At 50.8% G+C, this 17,313-nt stretch overlaps 3 protein-coding genes across 5 annotated transcripts in view; 2 read left to right on the forward strand and 1 right to left on the reverse strand.

The window, feature by feature from the left end:
* The first annotated feature begins 152 nt into the window (after positions 1-152).
* On the forward strand, positions 153-6,233 carry Nup214 (nuclear pore complex protein Nup214). The gene is made up of 8 exons (XM_001361908.5): positions 153-531; positions 587-725; positions 790-2,477; positions 2,549-2,730; positions 2,798-3,139; positions 3,217-4,370; positions 4,437-6,000; positions 6,066-6,233. The coding sequence occupies exons 1-8, from the start codon at positions 496-498 to the stop codon at positions 6,088-6,090; spliced, it is 5,130 nt and encodes a 1,709-aa protein (XP_001361945.3). The 5' UTR covers positions 153-495; the 3' UTR covers positions 6,091-6,233.
* Positions 6,234-6,328: 95 nt separating this feature from the next.
* Positions 6,329-7,517, forward strand: LOC26532927 (uncharacterized). Of its 3 annotated transcripts, XM_033377490.1 has the most exons (3): positions 6,329-6,920; positions 6,980-7,117; positions 7,193-7,517. In XM_033377490.1, the coding sequence occupies exons 1-3, from the start codon at positions 6,816-6,818 to the stop codon at positions 7,385-7,387; spliced, it is 438 nt and encodes a 145-aa protein (XP_033233381.1). In that variant the 5' UTR covers positions 6,329-6,815; the 3' UTR covers positions 7,388-7,517. The 3 variants fall into 3 exon arrangements, with proteins under 3 accessions (XP_033233381.1, XP_033233380.1, XP_033233382.1); XM_033377489.1 differs by having other exon boundaries at positions 6,980-7,517; XM_033377491.1 differs by having other exon boundaries at positions 6,329-6,778; positions 6,840-7,517.
* Positions 7,518-8,192: 675 nt separating this feature from the next.
* Positions 8,193-17,313, reverse strand: part of sli (slit guidance ligand) — a 54,819-nt gene continuing 45,698 nt past the window's right edge. Inside the window, 7 exon segments of the mRNA XM_004444489.3 lie at positions 8,193-11,803; positions 11,881-12,023; positions 12,523-12,682; positions 12,744-14,268; positions 14,361-14,504; positions 15,469-15,540; positions 15,601-15,969. Coding sequence (XP_004444546.2) covers positions 9,644-11,803; positions 11,881-12,023; positions 12,523-12,682; positions 12,744-14,268; positions 14,361-14,504; positions 15,469-15,540; positions 15,601-15,969 — 4,573 coding nt within the window. The 3' untranslated portion in view covers positions 8,193-9,643.

Genomic DNA, 17,313 nt, shown 5'->3' on the forward strand with positions numbered 1-17,313 from the left:
CTTGAGTTATGCCGCTGAAAATAACACTGTCTGTAAATTCTTCTTGTAGATCCATCTTAACTTAAAACAACCACGATATCTTTTACCTGGACTGCGTTAAAATTGATCAAGGTTCATAATTTTCGTCGAGCGTATATACCCACGGGTCGACAATGGGCTAATCGTTCTCTGACCATGATCGGAAATCATATTCCCCGGTTTTAATATTTGGTTGAATATTACAAGCTATTTAGGACCTTCCGCTCTGAACACACAAATTTATCCGATTGATCGATAAATGTTCTACTGAATTACAAATTTTAAGTAATTGTTTTTATTTGATTGTGGCTAAAATGGGGTTTAAACAAACATAAGTGAGCGCGGGTGAATTATTTCTTGTGTGGAACTAGTTCGATAATACCGAGTTTAATATCCCCACTGTGCAAGCAACTGCCGTTCATTTTCCACGCTTGTGACTCGTATTTGTTTCATTTAAAGTTTATAAAATATACGAAAATGGCGCTAAGTGCTCCTGCCTGTAAGGATACACAGGTAAGCGGTTCAACCAGTGGTTGCCCTGGCATGGTTCTTATTCAGTTCCTTGCAGGACTTTCAATTTAAAGTGCATAACAAGTATGCGGCGTTCAAAAAATGCGGCGAGCCCCGCAGCAATGTAAATCTTCTGGCGATTTCCTGCAGCCGCGGCTTGCTCTTTGCCGGCAACCCGACGCAGCCGGAACTTAAGGGTATGTACGGATTTTTGTTTACATAACTAGTCGTTGCCCTCAACCAATGTGCCAATTCTTGCAGTGGTCATCCTCAAGGATTTGGCCAATTCCAACAAGTCGCTCGGCGAGCAGCCGCAGGCGAGGAGTGTACCCCTGCCCAGCGTGCCCAACTATATCTCCTGCAGTGCCGATGGCACTCTTCTGGCGGTTAACCTCACACAGAATGGCACTGGCCTGCTCAACATTTACTCGGTGCCGACATTCTTGGCCGCAGATGTGAAGCTCGTCTACAGCATTCGCCTGGCCAGCGAGGACTATATCCATGCCGTGCAGCTGCTGTGGAATCCGGTCTTGCCCGGAAGTCTGGCCGTAGTGCTGAGCAACGGTGCTCTCGGCATGTACACCCTGAAGGAGGGGGACACATTCGAGATGCATTCGCTGGACAAGAGTCAGCAAGTGAAGTGTGGCTGTTGGTCACCCAAGGGAAAGCAAATTGTCCTAGGTTTTCCCGGTGGCAAGATACAGCAGTTCAAGCCGGATCTTACGCCAGCAAAGACACTGGTGTGTCCACCCAACATCCACGATGCTCCGTTCGACACCATCGCCATTCAGTGGCTCTCGACGTACCAGTTCGCAGTGGTCTTCCTGCAGCATGGCGAGGACTGCAGTCCCGCCCTGTACATATTGAATGCCCCCAAGGGGGGATCGCCCAGCTATACCAACTACTACGACATCTGCTACAGTCTCAACGGGCCACGGAATCATCAGTTTTTCTTCAACCATGTGGCCCAGTGGAATTTGCTTCTGGTGACATCGGCCAATGGCGTGGAAGTGGGTATAATGGGTACCTTCGAGTCTGGAGACACCCCCGTCTGGCAGCAGTTTACCCTTCTGGATGAGGCGAGGATCGAGCTGCCTCTGAGCGAGGGCACCCAAGAGGAAACCTTCCCCCTAGGGTCTGTCTACGACACATCCTCCACGCACCAACTGACAATCAACGAGCAGAAGCTCCCCACTATGCCCATGGTGCATGTCTTAGGCACCGACGGCACCCTTCTATCCTTCAACTTCCTGAATCTACTCCAAGGTGCCCCCTCTGTGTGCTCTCCGCCTCCGCCGGTGTTTGACAGTTCGGGACAGTTCCGCCCCCTGGACACGTTACTGCCAGCGGAGGAAAAGGAGGCGGCCACAACACCGCCAGAAAAGGAGTCGACTCAGTCCGTTCCCACGGACATGTCCTTTGCCTTCTCCCCGAACACGGTGACATCGACTCCAGCTCCTGCCAAGGACAAGCCTTCCTCGCTGTTCTCCGGCTTCGCTGCACCCGCAGCAAGTACTCCATTTGGAGTTGCTCCAACTGCTGCTCCCACCGCGACAGTAGCGAGTACCGCCTCGGCATTCGGTGGGTTTGGTGCGGCCACGACGACTCCAGCCTTAGGGTCCATATTTTCCGCGCCAGGAGCGACCGCTTTTGGTGGTCTGGCTTTGGGTAAATCCAACGCAATGCCAGTGAGTGTGGCCAGTGCTCCTCTCGCCGTGCCACCGTCTGCAGCTGCTGCGCCCTTAAACAAGCCCCTCTACACAGTTCCGCACACATTTACGCCAGTGGCAACAAAGCAGCAACCGGCAGCGGCTCCCGTGTCCGTTCCATCAAGACAGTCGCTGGATAACACGGAGTCCATCGTTAGAGACATGATAGCGCTACAGATCGAAGCCTTCAACCAGGACATACAGCAGCAGAAGGGACTCACCACGGAGCTGCTCAGCACCGTAAGGCATCTTATTATTACCGCTCCAATAGAGAACTCATCTCATATCTCACTTGTGCGTCTCTGGTACAGATTGCAGCTCCCTCGGCTCTCAAAAAGTATGCCAAGCGCTTGGACGACCTCGAGGAGCTGAACGAGCAGGCCAAGGACGTGGAGTTCGAGTTGGATGTGCAAGGACTGCGCCAGGGTCTAAATGAGGCCTACGCCATAGTGGCCGAGTGCCGTGGCAAGCTGGAGGTCTACGAGAAGCCCAAGTGAGTAGCCTAGCAAACTGTTGAGTATATCCGGCAATGCGTTTCATTGTTGTATCTATACCCCTAGCATCACGCGGCTGATGAACTCGAGTTCCTATGATCCTGCTGGACGGCGCATGCTGGCTCGTCTCCGGAGCTACGTGGCGGCCAACGAGGCGCAACTTCGTCTGGCCGAGCAGCAATTGGATCTGCAGTGGGACCAGCTTCAAGATGTGTTGCGGCGCAAGACCAAGTCGAGCATGCATATGCCGTGCCTGGAGGGGATCTACCAGCAACTGACGCGGCTCCAGAACCTTGCCTCTGACCAGAGGATCATGCAGAACAGCATCAAGGCCAAGCTCAAGGAGCGTGGCCTGCTCCAGGCCGCACTTCTCGACCAGGACAAGAGTCGCACTCGCACCAATGAAACGTTAGTAGCAGCTATAATACCCTCCCCCGTCCACCCTGACTACCTCTCTGACTACTGTCATTTGCTTTTGCTTTCAGTGTGGAAACCTTGGCTGACTCGATTCTCTCGATGAGTCTTAGTCAGACTGTCGATACGAATGCCGCCAAGCTCACACAGCACAAGCTCCGCCAGATCCGAAACGTGGTGCAGCTGCAAAAGGTCAGCATCATTAGTCCCCAGCGTCCAGATCGTGTGGGGCTCAAGTCCGAAGTTATACTCGAGACCAAGCGCAAGGCAGAGATATTGAAAAAGGCCGCCGCAAAGGCGACTACTGCCAACAAGGCCACCCAGGTGGCGGCACCGGCACCGGCACCTGCACCTGCACCAACTCCAGCTCCAGCCGCTGCTCCTGTTGCGCCCCAACTACCAAAACCAACAGCATCCAAGCCCGCGGCCAGCATCCCGGCCCTCAGTGCTGCACCCATCGCAACGCCATTCGCCTTCAGCCAGAGCAGTCCGTTTGTGAAGACTTCGAGTGTGACCACGACAACCACCACGGTAAGCTCTGGAGAGGCTCCAAAGCCGGCTGTCTCTTTGTTCGGAGGGCCAAGTAGGTCCGGCTTGAGCTTTGGACCGGTAGGAGGTGGTCTTTCGTTTGGGGGACTTTCTGCAGCTGATAATTCAACTGGGGCCAAGCCGTCCCTGTTTGGAGGATTTGGGATTAGTAAGGAGGCCACAGCAAAGCCGGCTCCTGAGCCAGCAAAGGCACAGGATCCCTTGGCGAAGGATACTACACCTTTTACTGCAGAAGTGGAGCCAGCGAAGGCACCGGAAACCCCAAAAGCAGAGACTGCTGGCAAATCCTTTTCCTTCACAGGATTCGGAGGAACTGGGGCTCCCAGTTCCACGTTTGGCTTCGGAGGACTGGGCTCTTCCCTTGGTTTTGGCGGCGTAGCAAAGACCGATTCCAACGCCGCAGTGACGTCATCAGCTTCTGGCGTTCCCCGTGGCTTGTTCGCCTCAGCTGCAGCTGCACCAAAGCCTAACGAAAGTGATACAGCGGTGACCAGCATCAGCACCACCACCAAGCCAACGGTCGCACCTGCGTCCACCCTGACTGCCGCTGCCGCTACACCGTTGCCAACAAATAACAGCGGAGTGACCAGTACCGCCCCCAGCAGCTCTGATTCCCTTGGAGGACTTTTCGGATCTGTCAATATATGCAAGCCACAAATCAAGGAATCCTCCGGCGGTGAGTTACATATGAAAGAGTTTTGGAGCTGGCTTATAAACTAATTTTGATTCCATTTGCAAACAGCTTCTGGACAGCCTGCAAATATCTTTGGCAGTGGATTCTCATTTGGCGGACGAGGTGGAGATGAACCGAAGGGATTATTTGCGACCATCACTCCAGCCACAACAGCAACAGCAACGGCAACAGAAACACCTGCAACCGCAGCACCAACTACGATAAAAATGGAGCCAGTGAGCACCACAGCCGCAACAACTGCAGCACCTGCACCAGCTGCATCGGCTGCTCCGGCAACAACCACTTCAACTGAAACTAAGGGGGCTGCAACTCCACCCACATCCACACCGGCCGCTGCTCCGCCAGTAAAGGTTGCGGTTCCTCCGAACACGACTTCAGCTGCAGCGCCAGCGGTCACGCCTGCGACAGCAGTCTCTTCGACTGTGACCTCGAGCACAGCGGTGCCAGGCAGTACATTCTCCTTCTCCAATGCATTCAGCAGCCTCAGCACCGCTCCGGCCACCCCCGTCACAGCCACCAGCTCCAGTGCCTCTACAGTGAGCAATTCATCGTCTTCGGTGTTTGGAGGATCCTTTACAGCAGCACCAGCAACAACAGCGGCACCTGTAGCCAGCAATCCATTCCAGGCATCGACAACGGCTTCTGCAGCAACCTCCACGAACCTTTTTGGAAATGTGGCCAAGTCCGAGACTAGCGTATTTGGAGGTTCACCTGGAACCAATCTCCCTCCTGCTGCAGCTGCTGCCCCACCCAGTGGTCTCTTTGCTGCAGCAGCTATCAGTAATCCGGCGCCTTTTGGCAGCCCTCCACCGGGAACGGCCGCCTCCGGGGGCAACATCTTTAGCCAGGCCAACAAACCAAGTGTTTTCGGTCAGCCGTCTGCAGGAGCGAGCGGCGGTACGTCTATTTTTGGAGGGTCATCCGGATCTCCATTTGGATCGACCTCCATTTTTGGCGGAAGCAATGCGCAAAGCCCTGCCAATGCACCCACTGCCGGAAGTACATCCATATTCGGTCAGAACGTCTTTGGGCAACCGGCGGCACAAACAGCGACCCCAGTGGCAGGCGGTAATATATTTGCAAGTCCTGTGAGCGCCAGCCAACAACCGCAACCCTCTGCTTTTGGTGGAGGCGGATCTATTTTTGGCGGACCGGCGACGACTAGTTCTTCGCCTGCTTCTGGTGGATCAATCTTTGGCGGTGGCAGCAGCTCTGGATTTGGTTCATTCTCCCAGACTGCCCCTTCTCCTGGAGGCTTTGGCAGTGGCTTTGCTCAGGGCGCCGGATCGTCAGTGGCCCAATCCGGCTTTGGATCACCCCAAACGCCACAGCAGGCTGCTCCGGGTGGATTTGGAGCCAAGCCCGTATTCGGTGGTTCTCCGGCCTTCGGGGCCAGTCCCACCTTTGGGGGAGGCGCAACGTTTGGCAGTCCCAAGGGATTTGGCGGCTTTGGAGCCAGCCCTAACGTGGCCGCTCCACCAGCCTTCGGAGCCCCTGCGAAACCGGCCGGCGGCAACATCTTCGACACCTTGGGTGGTCAGGACTCCGGCTTGTCCTTTGGCAATCTGGCCCAGACCGGCAACCCCAATGCCCAGAAGCCAGCTTTTGGCGGGTAAGTAGACAAATCAGCGTTCCTATAATGATTTACTATGCAACAAATGTTCTCTATCATTGCAGATCGAGTTTTATGAATTATCGTTGAATTTATGTCCTGTCTCGTCCAATTACTTGATTTGTTCTTCCCGTTACGATTAGGATATAACTTTACCAATTAAGTCCTAATTACATGTAGATTCTTAAATATATTTCAACACAATTATAATACATATAACCATATGCGCGATATATTCAACATATGTACCACAACAACCCTCAAACTTGCGGCCGCTTAAATGCCAGAAAACGAGATTTTTCGATCTGAGATACCAGGCGAACAGAAGCCAGCAGGTCTCCCTTTTTAAATTTATTGGAACCCCCAAAAGTATTCAACTCTTTTCTGTGTTCTTTAATATTGCTTTCTGTTAATTTCTGTTCGCCTGGTAACCCAAATCTCGGCTTTGAGCGGCACGAAATTGAGGGGGTTGTTGTAGTAACTGGATGTTGTTGTAGTTTGTTGTTGATGGATAACTCTGCCATTTCTCCTCCGATCTGGTCGTGCGATGGCTTCCTGTGATCGTAAGAAAATCCTTGATCTGATAATGTCCTTGTTGCGAAGGATATTTTATCCCTTATTTGTGGGCCTTTTTAACAGGAACTATCCTTTTCAACATTGCCCGACAGCCGTCCCCAAGATACTGTCGCATATCCCGCTTGAGGCTGGGTCAGTCAGTGGACCCAACAGATAATTTTCAATGATACAAAAATAGTGCTTCCAAATCAATTTTATAAATGTATGTATAATACATATTGTATATTCGATTACGCTTTATGAAATATAAACTATTTTACAAGCCGGGTACTGATACTTTTGGCAATGCAGACCGACCTGGTGGTACTTATATTCCTCTACTGCTGTCTCGGCGGGGGCAAATGGTAAGTAATCGTCTGGGGAAAGATTCAAGCACTTATGGAGTGGCCCTGTTTCCCAATAGTGCTGCGATGAACAGTTGGTGTACAAGATGACGAACATAGAGTGCCTTGGGAACCCGGAGCGTGTGCAAAATTTCTCCCACTATCTGAAAGCGGTCAACATGGACTGTTACATCACTGTACCACTGCGCAATCCTGTGGTAAGCTGGAAGGATACAACCTCTGGACCAAAACTGATCGATATCTCTGCCATGTTCGTGTATTTCCGTTTTCAGGGTCATCTGTACGGTCGGAATGGGTTCTTGGACCCATCCTTGGTTCCACCCTTTACAATTGGCTTCTACCAGGTGAGCGGCGTAGTCGTGGATAGAAATGCCGCCGCCAGCGAGTACGTGGGCACCGTCAAGTTCTTTTTGCAGGCCATGGAGGCGGTGAAGAGCAAGAAGAGGCCCACGTCCAAGAAGCAGTGAGAGAACGTCGGCTGTATGGGGAATAAAGCTCAAAATAAACTTTCAACTAAAAATTAATCATTATTTTGGATGGAATAAAAGACAGTTTCGCTTGGAACATTTACGCTTGTCACGTTTATTACGAAACAAATATTACACACAGAAATAAAAGCCATACTTGTATTTGCTGATTTTACCCCATTGTCAGTCCAAAATATTGTACTTGAACTCTCATCCCAACTCTTTTGCTGAACACAATTAACGGCCGCGAACCGGCGAAATCTCCGTGAGGTAATTGTAAACGATAAGAACTGATAATTAAACTTGGTTTAGCAACAGCTATTACACATAATACATATAGTATATGTATATATATTTGTCAATAGGTTATACAATACATATCGTATGCGTATAATTAGTGCAGTGCGCATAACTACACATGAATAATTCATAAAAATAATACATACAGCACGGATACGGATACGGATACAGATACAGATTAAAAGACAAGTATTATAAATATATATAAAAGACAACTAAAATGACCAAAAGGGGTGGGGCTATTACACATGATCTTGTATCGTATATGCGCATATATAATATATATGTGGATATAAATAGTGAAAAATAGTCAAAAACATTTTACATATACATATAGAGTCATACATACATACAGCATACATATAAGTATATATAGATAGATTAGTATAAATAATTATTATTATATCAATATATGTATATGTATATATTTATAGGTTTCTTTAAATGCAATTCGATTTTTGTTTTCGTTTCTTTAGGACTAACTTAGGTTGGTAATTGTTAATTGTTAGAGATTTACATGCGACTACCCAGCTTAGATGTTGTTATCCGAATTATGTTTAGGATATTGGTTTTCGTTAATTGTAAGATTAGTTACGCTTCGTTTGCACACAGGTTTAGTTTAGTTTAGTTTAGTTACGATTATTATTATAGTTACTATTATTATTATTTGTATGCTTCTAGTCTAGTTCTAGGGAAAACACTTGCAACAATTTGCTGGAAATTCGTTACACGTTTTTTGGGGGCAATTTGTTGTTTTGTTTTCGATTCGATTTGATTCGATTCTCTCATTCGATTCTTTGTTTCCTGGTTGTTCGTTCTGTTCTATCAAAATACTTTCATTTCATTTCATTTGAGCAACTTAAACTTAAGAAGGTTCCGTTTATATGCACTTATTATCGTTTGCTACTCGTTTCTTTGAGACTGTTGTTTGCATTTTGCGTTTAAAACGACCCTTGCATTGTGTAATTGTGTGTGTTTCGTTAATATTATCGTTTATCATTTCTCGATTATCGTTTTGTCATTCGATATCAATCGTTCATCTGGTTATCTTTCATCAACTGTTGCGTTTCGTTTTCTATCTACAAAAGGAATCTGTACTAAATCCAATTTCAGTGTTCTTTCGATTTGGAGGTGGAGGATCTGATGATTTGGGGCAAGGGGAATGTTCCAGATGGGCGCATGCTATGGCGGGCAGGCAGGCAGGGGCGTGGCACATGCAATGACTTGCTTAAAGCTCGTAAAGGTGGTTTGCTTTTGTTTTTTTTGTAATGGGGAAGGAAGCACACACTAAATTGTGCGAAGAAAAGACAATTTGCGGGGGGGCCAGGAAAGTAAATTTCTCTCTGAAACGGAAGCGGAAACGGACATTGACATGGACATGGCAGGGGCTACAGTTGCGTTTCATTTACATACATACATAGACTGGATATTCGGATCGTTAGATCGCCATTTAATCAGTTAGTTATTCAGTTATTATGCACATCGCCTGGGTAGCTTGCACTAGTAAATTTATATATCAATATATATGGAATATATACGTATATGTGGCGAGGATATGCCAGCAGCCCAATGAAGGTATTTCCATCAGTTGCTGGATACCGCACCGAAGGATTACATAGTAGATATAAAAAGCGGAAAGGGAGGAAAGCAAATCGATGCCGCTGCTCCATATGTATACTATATGTATATAGATTATGCGATTATCTGATGTATATATAGGGACGTGTATAAATGGCATATGGTTCGAGTATATATATCTGTGAGTATACATATGCTGAAGGAGCAGTAGTAGTAGTAGTAGAAGGAGAATGCCTCGTATCCTAGTAGTAGCGGGAATCGATAGAGTGGACAATTATGACGACGACAACGATGGCGATGGCGATGACGATGCGGAGGGATTGGGGAAATGGGGAAAGTGGGGCATTCGACACCGAACATCGAACACCCTTTGTTGTACTACCAGTGCATCACCCGCAGCTGATCGAGAATGCGCTGCTTGAAGAAGGTGCCCAGCATCCCGAAGACCGTCGAGACGGCCGCAATGCCCATCATGACCTGCATGACGCAATGGATGCCGGACAGCTCCTCCTCCGTCTGCTTGTGGCGGTGGCGCGCCCTGTGGTGACGCCTGCCCCCGCCTCCGTTCTCGTGCAGGCGCTGCAGCCGTTCCATGTCCTCGTCGAACTGCGGCACAATGGCCAGATTGATGACCTCCGTCTTGGACAGCAGTTGCTCGTTGGCTATCGTGTGGGCCTCCGTGGCTCCACCGCCGCCCTTGCTGGTGGCCTCGTTATGCTCCCGCTCCCGTTCGCGCTGCTTCTCCAGCTCTCGAATGCGGGACCGCTCGTCCAGCATCGTGTTGTCCCTGCTGAAGTCGAAGTCGCGGCTGAACGGAAGCAGCGGCTGCTGCAGCGTGCGCCCGGAGGTGGGGTACTCGGCCAGGTTCACCTTCGTGAGGAAGTGACGCGGCGTTTCGCCACCAGCTCCGCCTGGCTGGGCCAGCAGGGAGCGAGGAGTGGCCTCCGTGGGCAGAGTGGGCAGCTGATCGCGCACTCGCGTCTCCTGGAACTGGTTCTTCTTGATGCCCAGCACCTCGGACAGCGGCCGGTTGATCATGGGCAGCAGCGAGTCGGAGGTGGGGCGGATGATGAAGGATCCGCCAGGCTGGACATTAGCCGGGGGCTCCATAATCTCTGGCAGGACCGGCTTTGGCGTGGTGGCCGCTGCGGCCTCCGACTTGCCATCCCCATGGTCCTCGCTATCCTCGCTGTCCGTATACACGGAATCGTCCGAGGAGGAGTCGTCGGACGCGCTGTCCAGGGAGGTCTTTGAGGGCTCCTTCGACGGCGTGCCGGCGAACTTGTGTGTAAGGTTGCGTATGGGCTCGTACTTGGAGTTCTCCGAGTCTCCGCGGTAGAGCAGAGCCACCTTGCCATCGGGTGTTAGAACGGGCGTAATCTTCGGATGTGGCGACGGAAAACGATGACTGCTCTCTGGGTCGGGCGACAAGGCATCGAAGTCGGTGAGCGCTGGCTTCTTCTGTTGCTGCTGCAGGTCCTTGTCCTGCTCCTGATCCTTGTCCGTCTGTTGGTAGACGATGCTCACCTTTCCGAGCGGCGTCGAGATGATCTTGATGGCATCGTTGCCGTTCTTGCGGTAATAGTGGCTGCCACTCTTCCGCTGCTGCTGATGCTGCGAGCCAGCACCAAAGAAGCCAGCACCGTCGCCTGTGTCGGCGAACTCGTCATCGACGCCGTCATCGTTGTCCTCGCCATCCTCATCATCGTTAGCAAAATGGCCGCTGCTCTCGCGCAGATCGATCGCAGTGCTCGGCACGGCCACGGCCACTGCCACCGCCGCAGCGGACTGGCTCTCCGTCAGCAGTTTCTTGCGGATGTTCTCTAATTGGCTCTGGCGGTAGCTGGCGCTGCCACTGCTGCTGCTACTGCTGCTTGGCCGGAAACGCGTCTGCAGGCCGCCAAAGCCACTGCCCTCCTCATTGACGAACTGCTCTTCGTCCGCCCGTGGCCTGACTGTACGCGGACGCTCCAGGGCTATTCTCTCATCATCCTCGTCATAGCCCATATCCTCCTCCTCATCCTGGACGCCCACCAGACCCTTGGGGTCGGGCAGCGACTCGGGTTCCCGCTCCTGCTCCTGATCATCCTCTCCATTTTCATTTTCACCTGGAAAATCATCATCGTCCAGACCATCGTCATCATCATCATCATCATCATCATCGTAGAGATCTGCCTGCATGCGATCTGTCTGCTCAGTGGGATAGTCCTCGCTATCCCCCGCATCAGCATGGCCTAGTGAAGCCTCCGTCTCCGTCTCCGGCTCCATCTCATCCTCCTCCTCCTTTTCAACACTCTCGGCCCCCAGTTTCGTGGTATCCCTAGGGCTAAAGCTAAGACTATCGGTACTATTACTACTACTACTATTATAATTTAAATTTAAACCTGTTCCTAAACTAACATCTAAGCTGCTATTGCTCCGTTCGAGCAATTGGGTAGTCGCATCTTTCAGTCAGTAGCATTTCTTGGTGCATCCGCACTTCCGGACAATATCCAAGTTCTTGATGTACTTGCGGTTGTTGCTGCACACCATGCGCACCTATCGACGAAACAAAAAGGGGGACAAGTTTCCATTAATCAACATCCGTCTGTCCATCCATCCATGCATGCACTTACCTTGCGGCGCCTCACAATCTTGGCCGCGCAGCACTGATTGCCGCAGCCTCCCACGCACTTGGCGTACTTCAGCGGCTGCCGGGAGCGGCAGTCGTTCTCCGTGTAGTACTCTCGCACCTGCTCCTTGCGGCACGTGGATGCTGCTGCAAAATATCAAGAATCAACAAAGTGTAATTAGTCAAGAGGTTGGGCTCATTAAAAGGCAGCAGATCTAAGACCCCCCGCCACCCATTTAGAGGATGAGCGTTGAACGTGTGATGTGGCAGGTGTTTGTTTGTGTGTAAAGCAAATGATGAGGTGATGTGCGGGCCAGTCAAGCGATACTTTTGGAGGAGCGCAAAACTCCTAAGCATAGGAATATGTCCCTATATACACACGAGTAGAGCTACTCGGTAGAACTCACACAAGCTCCCACATACGACTATCTTTTACATAGAAACGAAACCTCTTTCAAGGGATGTCTTTTACATCTGATTTCCCTTTGGAAATGCTCCAAGAATACAAATTTCTACATCACTTCCAGGGGTGTTACAAACCCTATCTAGTCGATAGCTCGACAATTCGATGCCCTCTCTCTTTCGTTGACCCCAAGACTTGATGTGGGAGTAGGAGGCAAAAAGCATGATAGATGTATTTATGTACCGGTGATTGTTGGGGGCTCTGTGATGCCCTCACCTTGATCGCAGTAGCGTCCGCGCTGGCCGTGCTTGCACTTGCACTGGTAGCCATCTCGGGCATTGGCATTTGCCACACACCGGCTGCCCCGTCGGCACTTGTTCTCCAAGCAGGGATCCACGGGTTCCTAAAGAAAATAACAATCATAAGTAAACATAAACACAGATGATAGATCCCTCTGGTCGTACCTCTTTCATGTGAGGCGTCTCGTCCATGAAGTCCTGCTCATCATCCTCCTCCTCGGCGGGTTCGCCCTCGAGCAGTGCACAGCCCGGCGTGATCTTCTGCTGGCGCTGGGCATTGCCAAAGTCCACCAGCTTGTGGTTGATCCACACCTCCTTCATGCAGCCCTTGAAGCTGGTCAGGTTGCGGATCTGCCAGTTCTTGTAGGCCTGCTGTGCGGGCTCCGAGGGCAGGCCGCCCAGGAACATGGGCGTCATCAGTTTCAGGTAGTCGTTGGAGCCCTCGTTGATGATGGAGCGTGCCAGGCCGCGGTCCACGCGCAGCGTGAAGTTCTTCTTGATGGCGAGCAGCTCGACGGCATGGTACTTGCCGTCCGCCACCATCTCGAAGCTGTACATGGTGGACACGGGATAGTTGCCCACGTCGTAGCTGACCCGGATGCGTCCGTTGAACAGTTCCACAGCCAGGTGGGCGTCCTGCCCGTCGTACATGAGTATGCCGTTCTGTTCCGCGCTGCTGAAGACGATGGTCACATTGGCCTCGGGTCTGGTGCGGAGCGGCTCCAGCTCCACGAACGAGTTGTTGTGCACGAAGCTGATGCTGGTGAGGTACTCGCACCACTTGCCCGTGTAGCCCGGATGGCACTTGCAGAGGTAGTCGGAGCCGGCGGCATTCGGCTGGAAGCAGACGCCGTGCTTGCACTCGTGGTTCTGGCAGGGCGACGTCTGCGGGTACATCATGGAGATCATGTTGTGTCCCTCGCAGTACTTGCCGGTGAAGTCGTCGGGGCACTTGCACACGTAGTCGTTGATGCCGTCGATGCAGGTGCCGCCGTTCTGGCACATGTGGTTCTGGCAGTCGTCGATGTTGTCCGTACAGTTGGTTCCGTGGAAGCCCGCCTGGCATTCGCAGCTGTAGTGCGTGAAGTGGTCCACGCATTTGGCCCCGTTGGCGCAGGGATTGAACTCCGGGCTGCAGAACTGGATCTTGGTGTCGCAGAACTCGCCGCTGAACCCTGGCTGGCACTCGCAGCGGTACGACTCCACGCCGTCGATGCAGGTGGCGTTGTTCTGGCACTTGGTCTCGCCCAGGCAATCGTCGATGTTCGTCTCGCAGCGGGCGCCCGAGTATCCGGGGGCACACTGGCAGCTGAAGCGTCCCTCCTCGAGCACCGTGCAGGTGGCGTTGTTGCGGCACGGGTTGCCGTAGCAGGCGTCTATCATGTACTCGCAGTGTCTGCCGTGGTAGCCCGGCTGGCAGAGGCACTGGTACTCCCGCTGGGGCAGCGCCACGCACTGGGCCTTGTTCTGGCAGGGCTGGTCAAAGCAGGCGTTGCACTTGGCCAGGATGTCGTTGCGCACGCGGCCGCGGCACACAAAGTTGGACGAGGGCGTCGACAGGATCAGCTTGTCCTTCATCTGCTCGGGCTCCGCACAGCGCGCAATGCCCGGCTCCACATAGTCCAGCTTGATCCAGTCGGAGAACCACTTGAGGCTGCAGTCGCAGTACAGGGGATTGCTGCCCAAGGCTCTGTTTCGTTGGCGGAAAAGCGGAAAAGCGTTCCTTCAGTAAGCAGTCGGCCAATGCGGAAGCATTCCACATCACTAGATTACTCTACTCACATGTGTGTCAATGACTTGAGATCCTCGAAGGAGCCCTCCGGCAGCATCGAGATGCGATTGCCGTGCAGCGAGAGCACGCGCAGGTTATTGAGGCCAGACAACGCATGCCGCTGCAGACACTGCAGCTTGTTGTACGAGATGATGCTGCAAAAGGGCGAACCGGGAAACGTTTACAAAAATTGCATTAGCCACACACACAGACCCACAGAGAGGCAGACACAATTGATGAAGAAATGAAAGTAATTGCAAAACGTTTTCCATTCGCAATCGGACAAAATGAAAACCAAGCTGAACTAACGGCTAAGCTTTGATTGTGGATAGCGCACACAATGCACAGGCGGCACAGTGGGAGGATGTGGCGAATATTCTCCGGTAAAAAACTAAACCTGAATGGACAGATCTATCAAAATGGAGACCTATATACGTATATCCAGACATTTCTAGAAACTTTTGATTCTGCATATATCATAAAATATTCAATTGAGAAGGAAAATATCCTACATACGTAGACTAAGGACTGCAAAAAGCATTTACAGCCTGAGATTAAAAGAACACTCATCCAGTGCAATCTATATTCAGTAATAACATCCGATATCTGTATATATTCTTCAAGAGTTCTGGGAAACGTATATCTTATATTAAGATCCCTTGCCTCTGCTTGGCTTCTTTCCATTGAACATAACTTTTAACCTCAAAAAATTTATGTGCCATTCCACTGTGCGGAAGGCAATAGCATCGATGCGACGCGACGATGACGCCAAAGCCAAAGCAAAAGCCAACGCTGACGACTAATGCTTAAGCACGAGTCACGATTTCGACTTTACGTTTCGGAATGAATTTCGTGCCTGCGCCTTGGCCGTACAGCGGACATGCCCAAGACCCGGCCCATCGACAAACGATGCAATTTGGCGCAGAATTGTGTCAAGCCCTCTTGAGCCTTCGATTTGTGTTGCTTTTATATCGTGGTACGTCGGTAGTCGGAGTAGGTACCACTACACTATTTTTTGCGGCTTTCCGTTGCGGTGCAGGAGCAATTAAAAAGCCATTAGACATGGCCATGGACAGCAAACAGCAAACAGCACCGGCAACAGGGCCCGCCCATACTTACAGCGTGGATAGTTTGGTCAGATTGGCGAAGGTGTTGTTGGAGAGTATGGTGATCTGGTTATTGCTCAGATCGCTGTGGAAAATGCATACGATTAGTCTTAGAACCGCTCCCTCCTCGGCTCCGGATACTTACAGTCTGGTGAGCGAGCGGAGATGTCGAATGCGCTCGTAGTGGATCTGCTCGATTTCATTGGACTCCAGATAGAGCTCGGATGTCTCGGCGGGAATGCCGCGCGGAATCTCCTTCAATTGATTGCGTGAGCAGCGGACCACAGTGCCGGTGCAGGTGCACGAGGGCGGACAGTAGCCGTCGCCCAGGCAGCCCTCGCTGTTCTCGCTGCTGCATTTGAATTCGTTGTGGGGCAGATCCTTGATTTGCACATCACGTACCTTCGACGGGGCCGCACAACGTGCCGCTCCGCCGTTCAGCGACTTTTTACGCAACCATTCGGCGAACCAGGCCAAATGGCAATTGCAATTGAATGGATTCGAGGCGAGGTTCCTACAAAAAACACACACACAGAAAAGCAAGTAAGTACTGGCTATTGTTTAGTATTCCATCTATGGGCCACCGATGTCCTACTGCTAATCAGGTAATCAGATGGAAATTACAATTGGAGTGAAGACTTGTAAGTGCTACGTATAGTGCTGGTATTTTTTGCATGGCAAAATCTGATGTGACTGAAGATCTATTCAATTTTAAAGAAATTTCCTCCTGTATTCCTCCTAGCTTTGGATTCCGTTCTCACCCCATATACTCCTCTGAATAGCACGTATACAAATATCGATGGGTATCAAAACATTCCAATTCAATTAGGGCTGTGGGGAAATTCTGTTTTTTGTTTTCGTCCAGATGACCCTTTTCCCCTGGACATTGGATATACTCGGTTCTGTAAATCAGAGCTCTTTGTGTGTGCTCTCATTCGGTTAACAGATTCCATTCTCCTATTCATCTCCCATCCGTGCGTGGAGCCAAGAGCCCCTCTTTGCCCCCTGGACACTCGGCACTTAGACACTTTAATTATGCGGTGGGTTCTGCAGAGAGCGAGAGGGAGTGGAGAGTAGAGTGGTTGGCGGTTGGGTGGAACATAGGAACAATGGGGCACAAATTACATTGGCGATTCCAGAGTTACAACCGGCGTCCAGACTAATTCAATAAGCAGTTCTGCTTTGTCATGCCATTAGGAGCACCCCAGAGAGACAGAAAGCGAGTGTGGGTGTGTGTGTGCGTGTGTGGATGCCTTCGCACATAAACACCTTTGAAGGTGGCAGGATGGGTACTGTGGTGGGTGGTGAGTGTCATGTGGTGCACAGCACCTAATGAATTTCATTGAAGCTATTTATTAGCTAGTTAAATGAATTTTATAATAATTTTGCACACACACACGCACTTGACGATGCTGCAGCCACACACACAGATACTTTTACTCGTCGACGGAGCAGCAGCAGTCTCTTCATTGAACTCAATTTTAATTAATTAAATCATCGAAGGCAGCCAGCAGGCGGGCAGGCGGGCAGGGTGCTCCCTCTCCCTCTCTCTCTGGTCTGGTTCCATCATTCACTTGGGGGATGATTTCGAGTGAAAGGGGGGGCGGGGTGGCGAAAGAGGAGCCAGTGTGGAATGGATCTGTTATCGCAGCAGGCACACACATGGACCCCCTATAAATTGGAGTTCAATTGAATTATATACAATAGTTGTGCTGTGCTTTCGAAGTAAAACTGATTTGGAAGCACCACATCAGAGGCTGTGTTCAACGAGAGAACAATCGAAACCATTAACCTAATTTCGTGCGGAGAAAGGGCAATTAATGCTTAAGCTAAATCATTTATCTATTAAAGTGCTCTA

The sequence above is a fragment of the Drosophila pseudoobscura genome, chromosome 3 (assembly GCF_009870125.1).
Source record: "Drosophila pseudoobscura strain MV-25-SWS-2005 chromosome 3, UCI_Dpse_MV25, whole genome shotgun sequence".
Classification (NCBI taxonomy): Eukaryota; Metazoa; Arthropoda; class Insecta; order Diptera; family Drosophilidae; genus Drosophila; species Drosophila pseudoobscura.

Bases quoted from the DNA above. Each gene is read 5' to 3' on its own strand.
- Nup214 (XM_001361908.5), top strand. From the start codon at position 496: ATGGCGCTAAGTGCTCCTGCCTGTAAGGATACACAG. The intron at 2,731-2,797 runs GTGAGTAGCCTA...CTATACCCCTAG, and splicing joins GAGGTCTACGAGAAGCCCAA to CATCACGCGGCTGATGAACT. The intron at 4,371-4,436 runs GTGAGTTACATA...ATTTGCAAACAG, and splicing joins AATCAAGGAATCCTCCGGCG to CTTCTGGACAGCCTGCAAAT.
- LOC26532927 (XM_033377489.1), top strand. From the start codon at position 6,816: ATGAAATATAAACTATTTTACAAGCCGGGTACTGATACTTTTGGCAAT. The intron at 6,921-6,979 runs GTAAGTAATCGT...GTTTCCCAATAG, and splicing joins TGTCTCGGCGGGGGCAAATG to TGCTGCGATGAACAGTTGGT.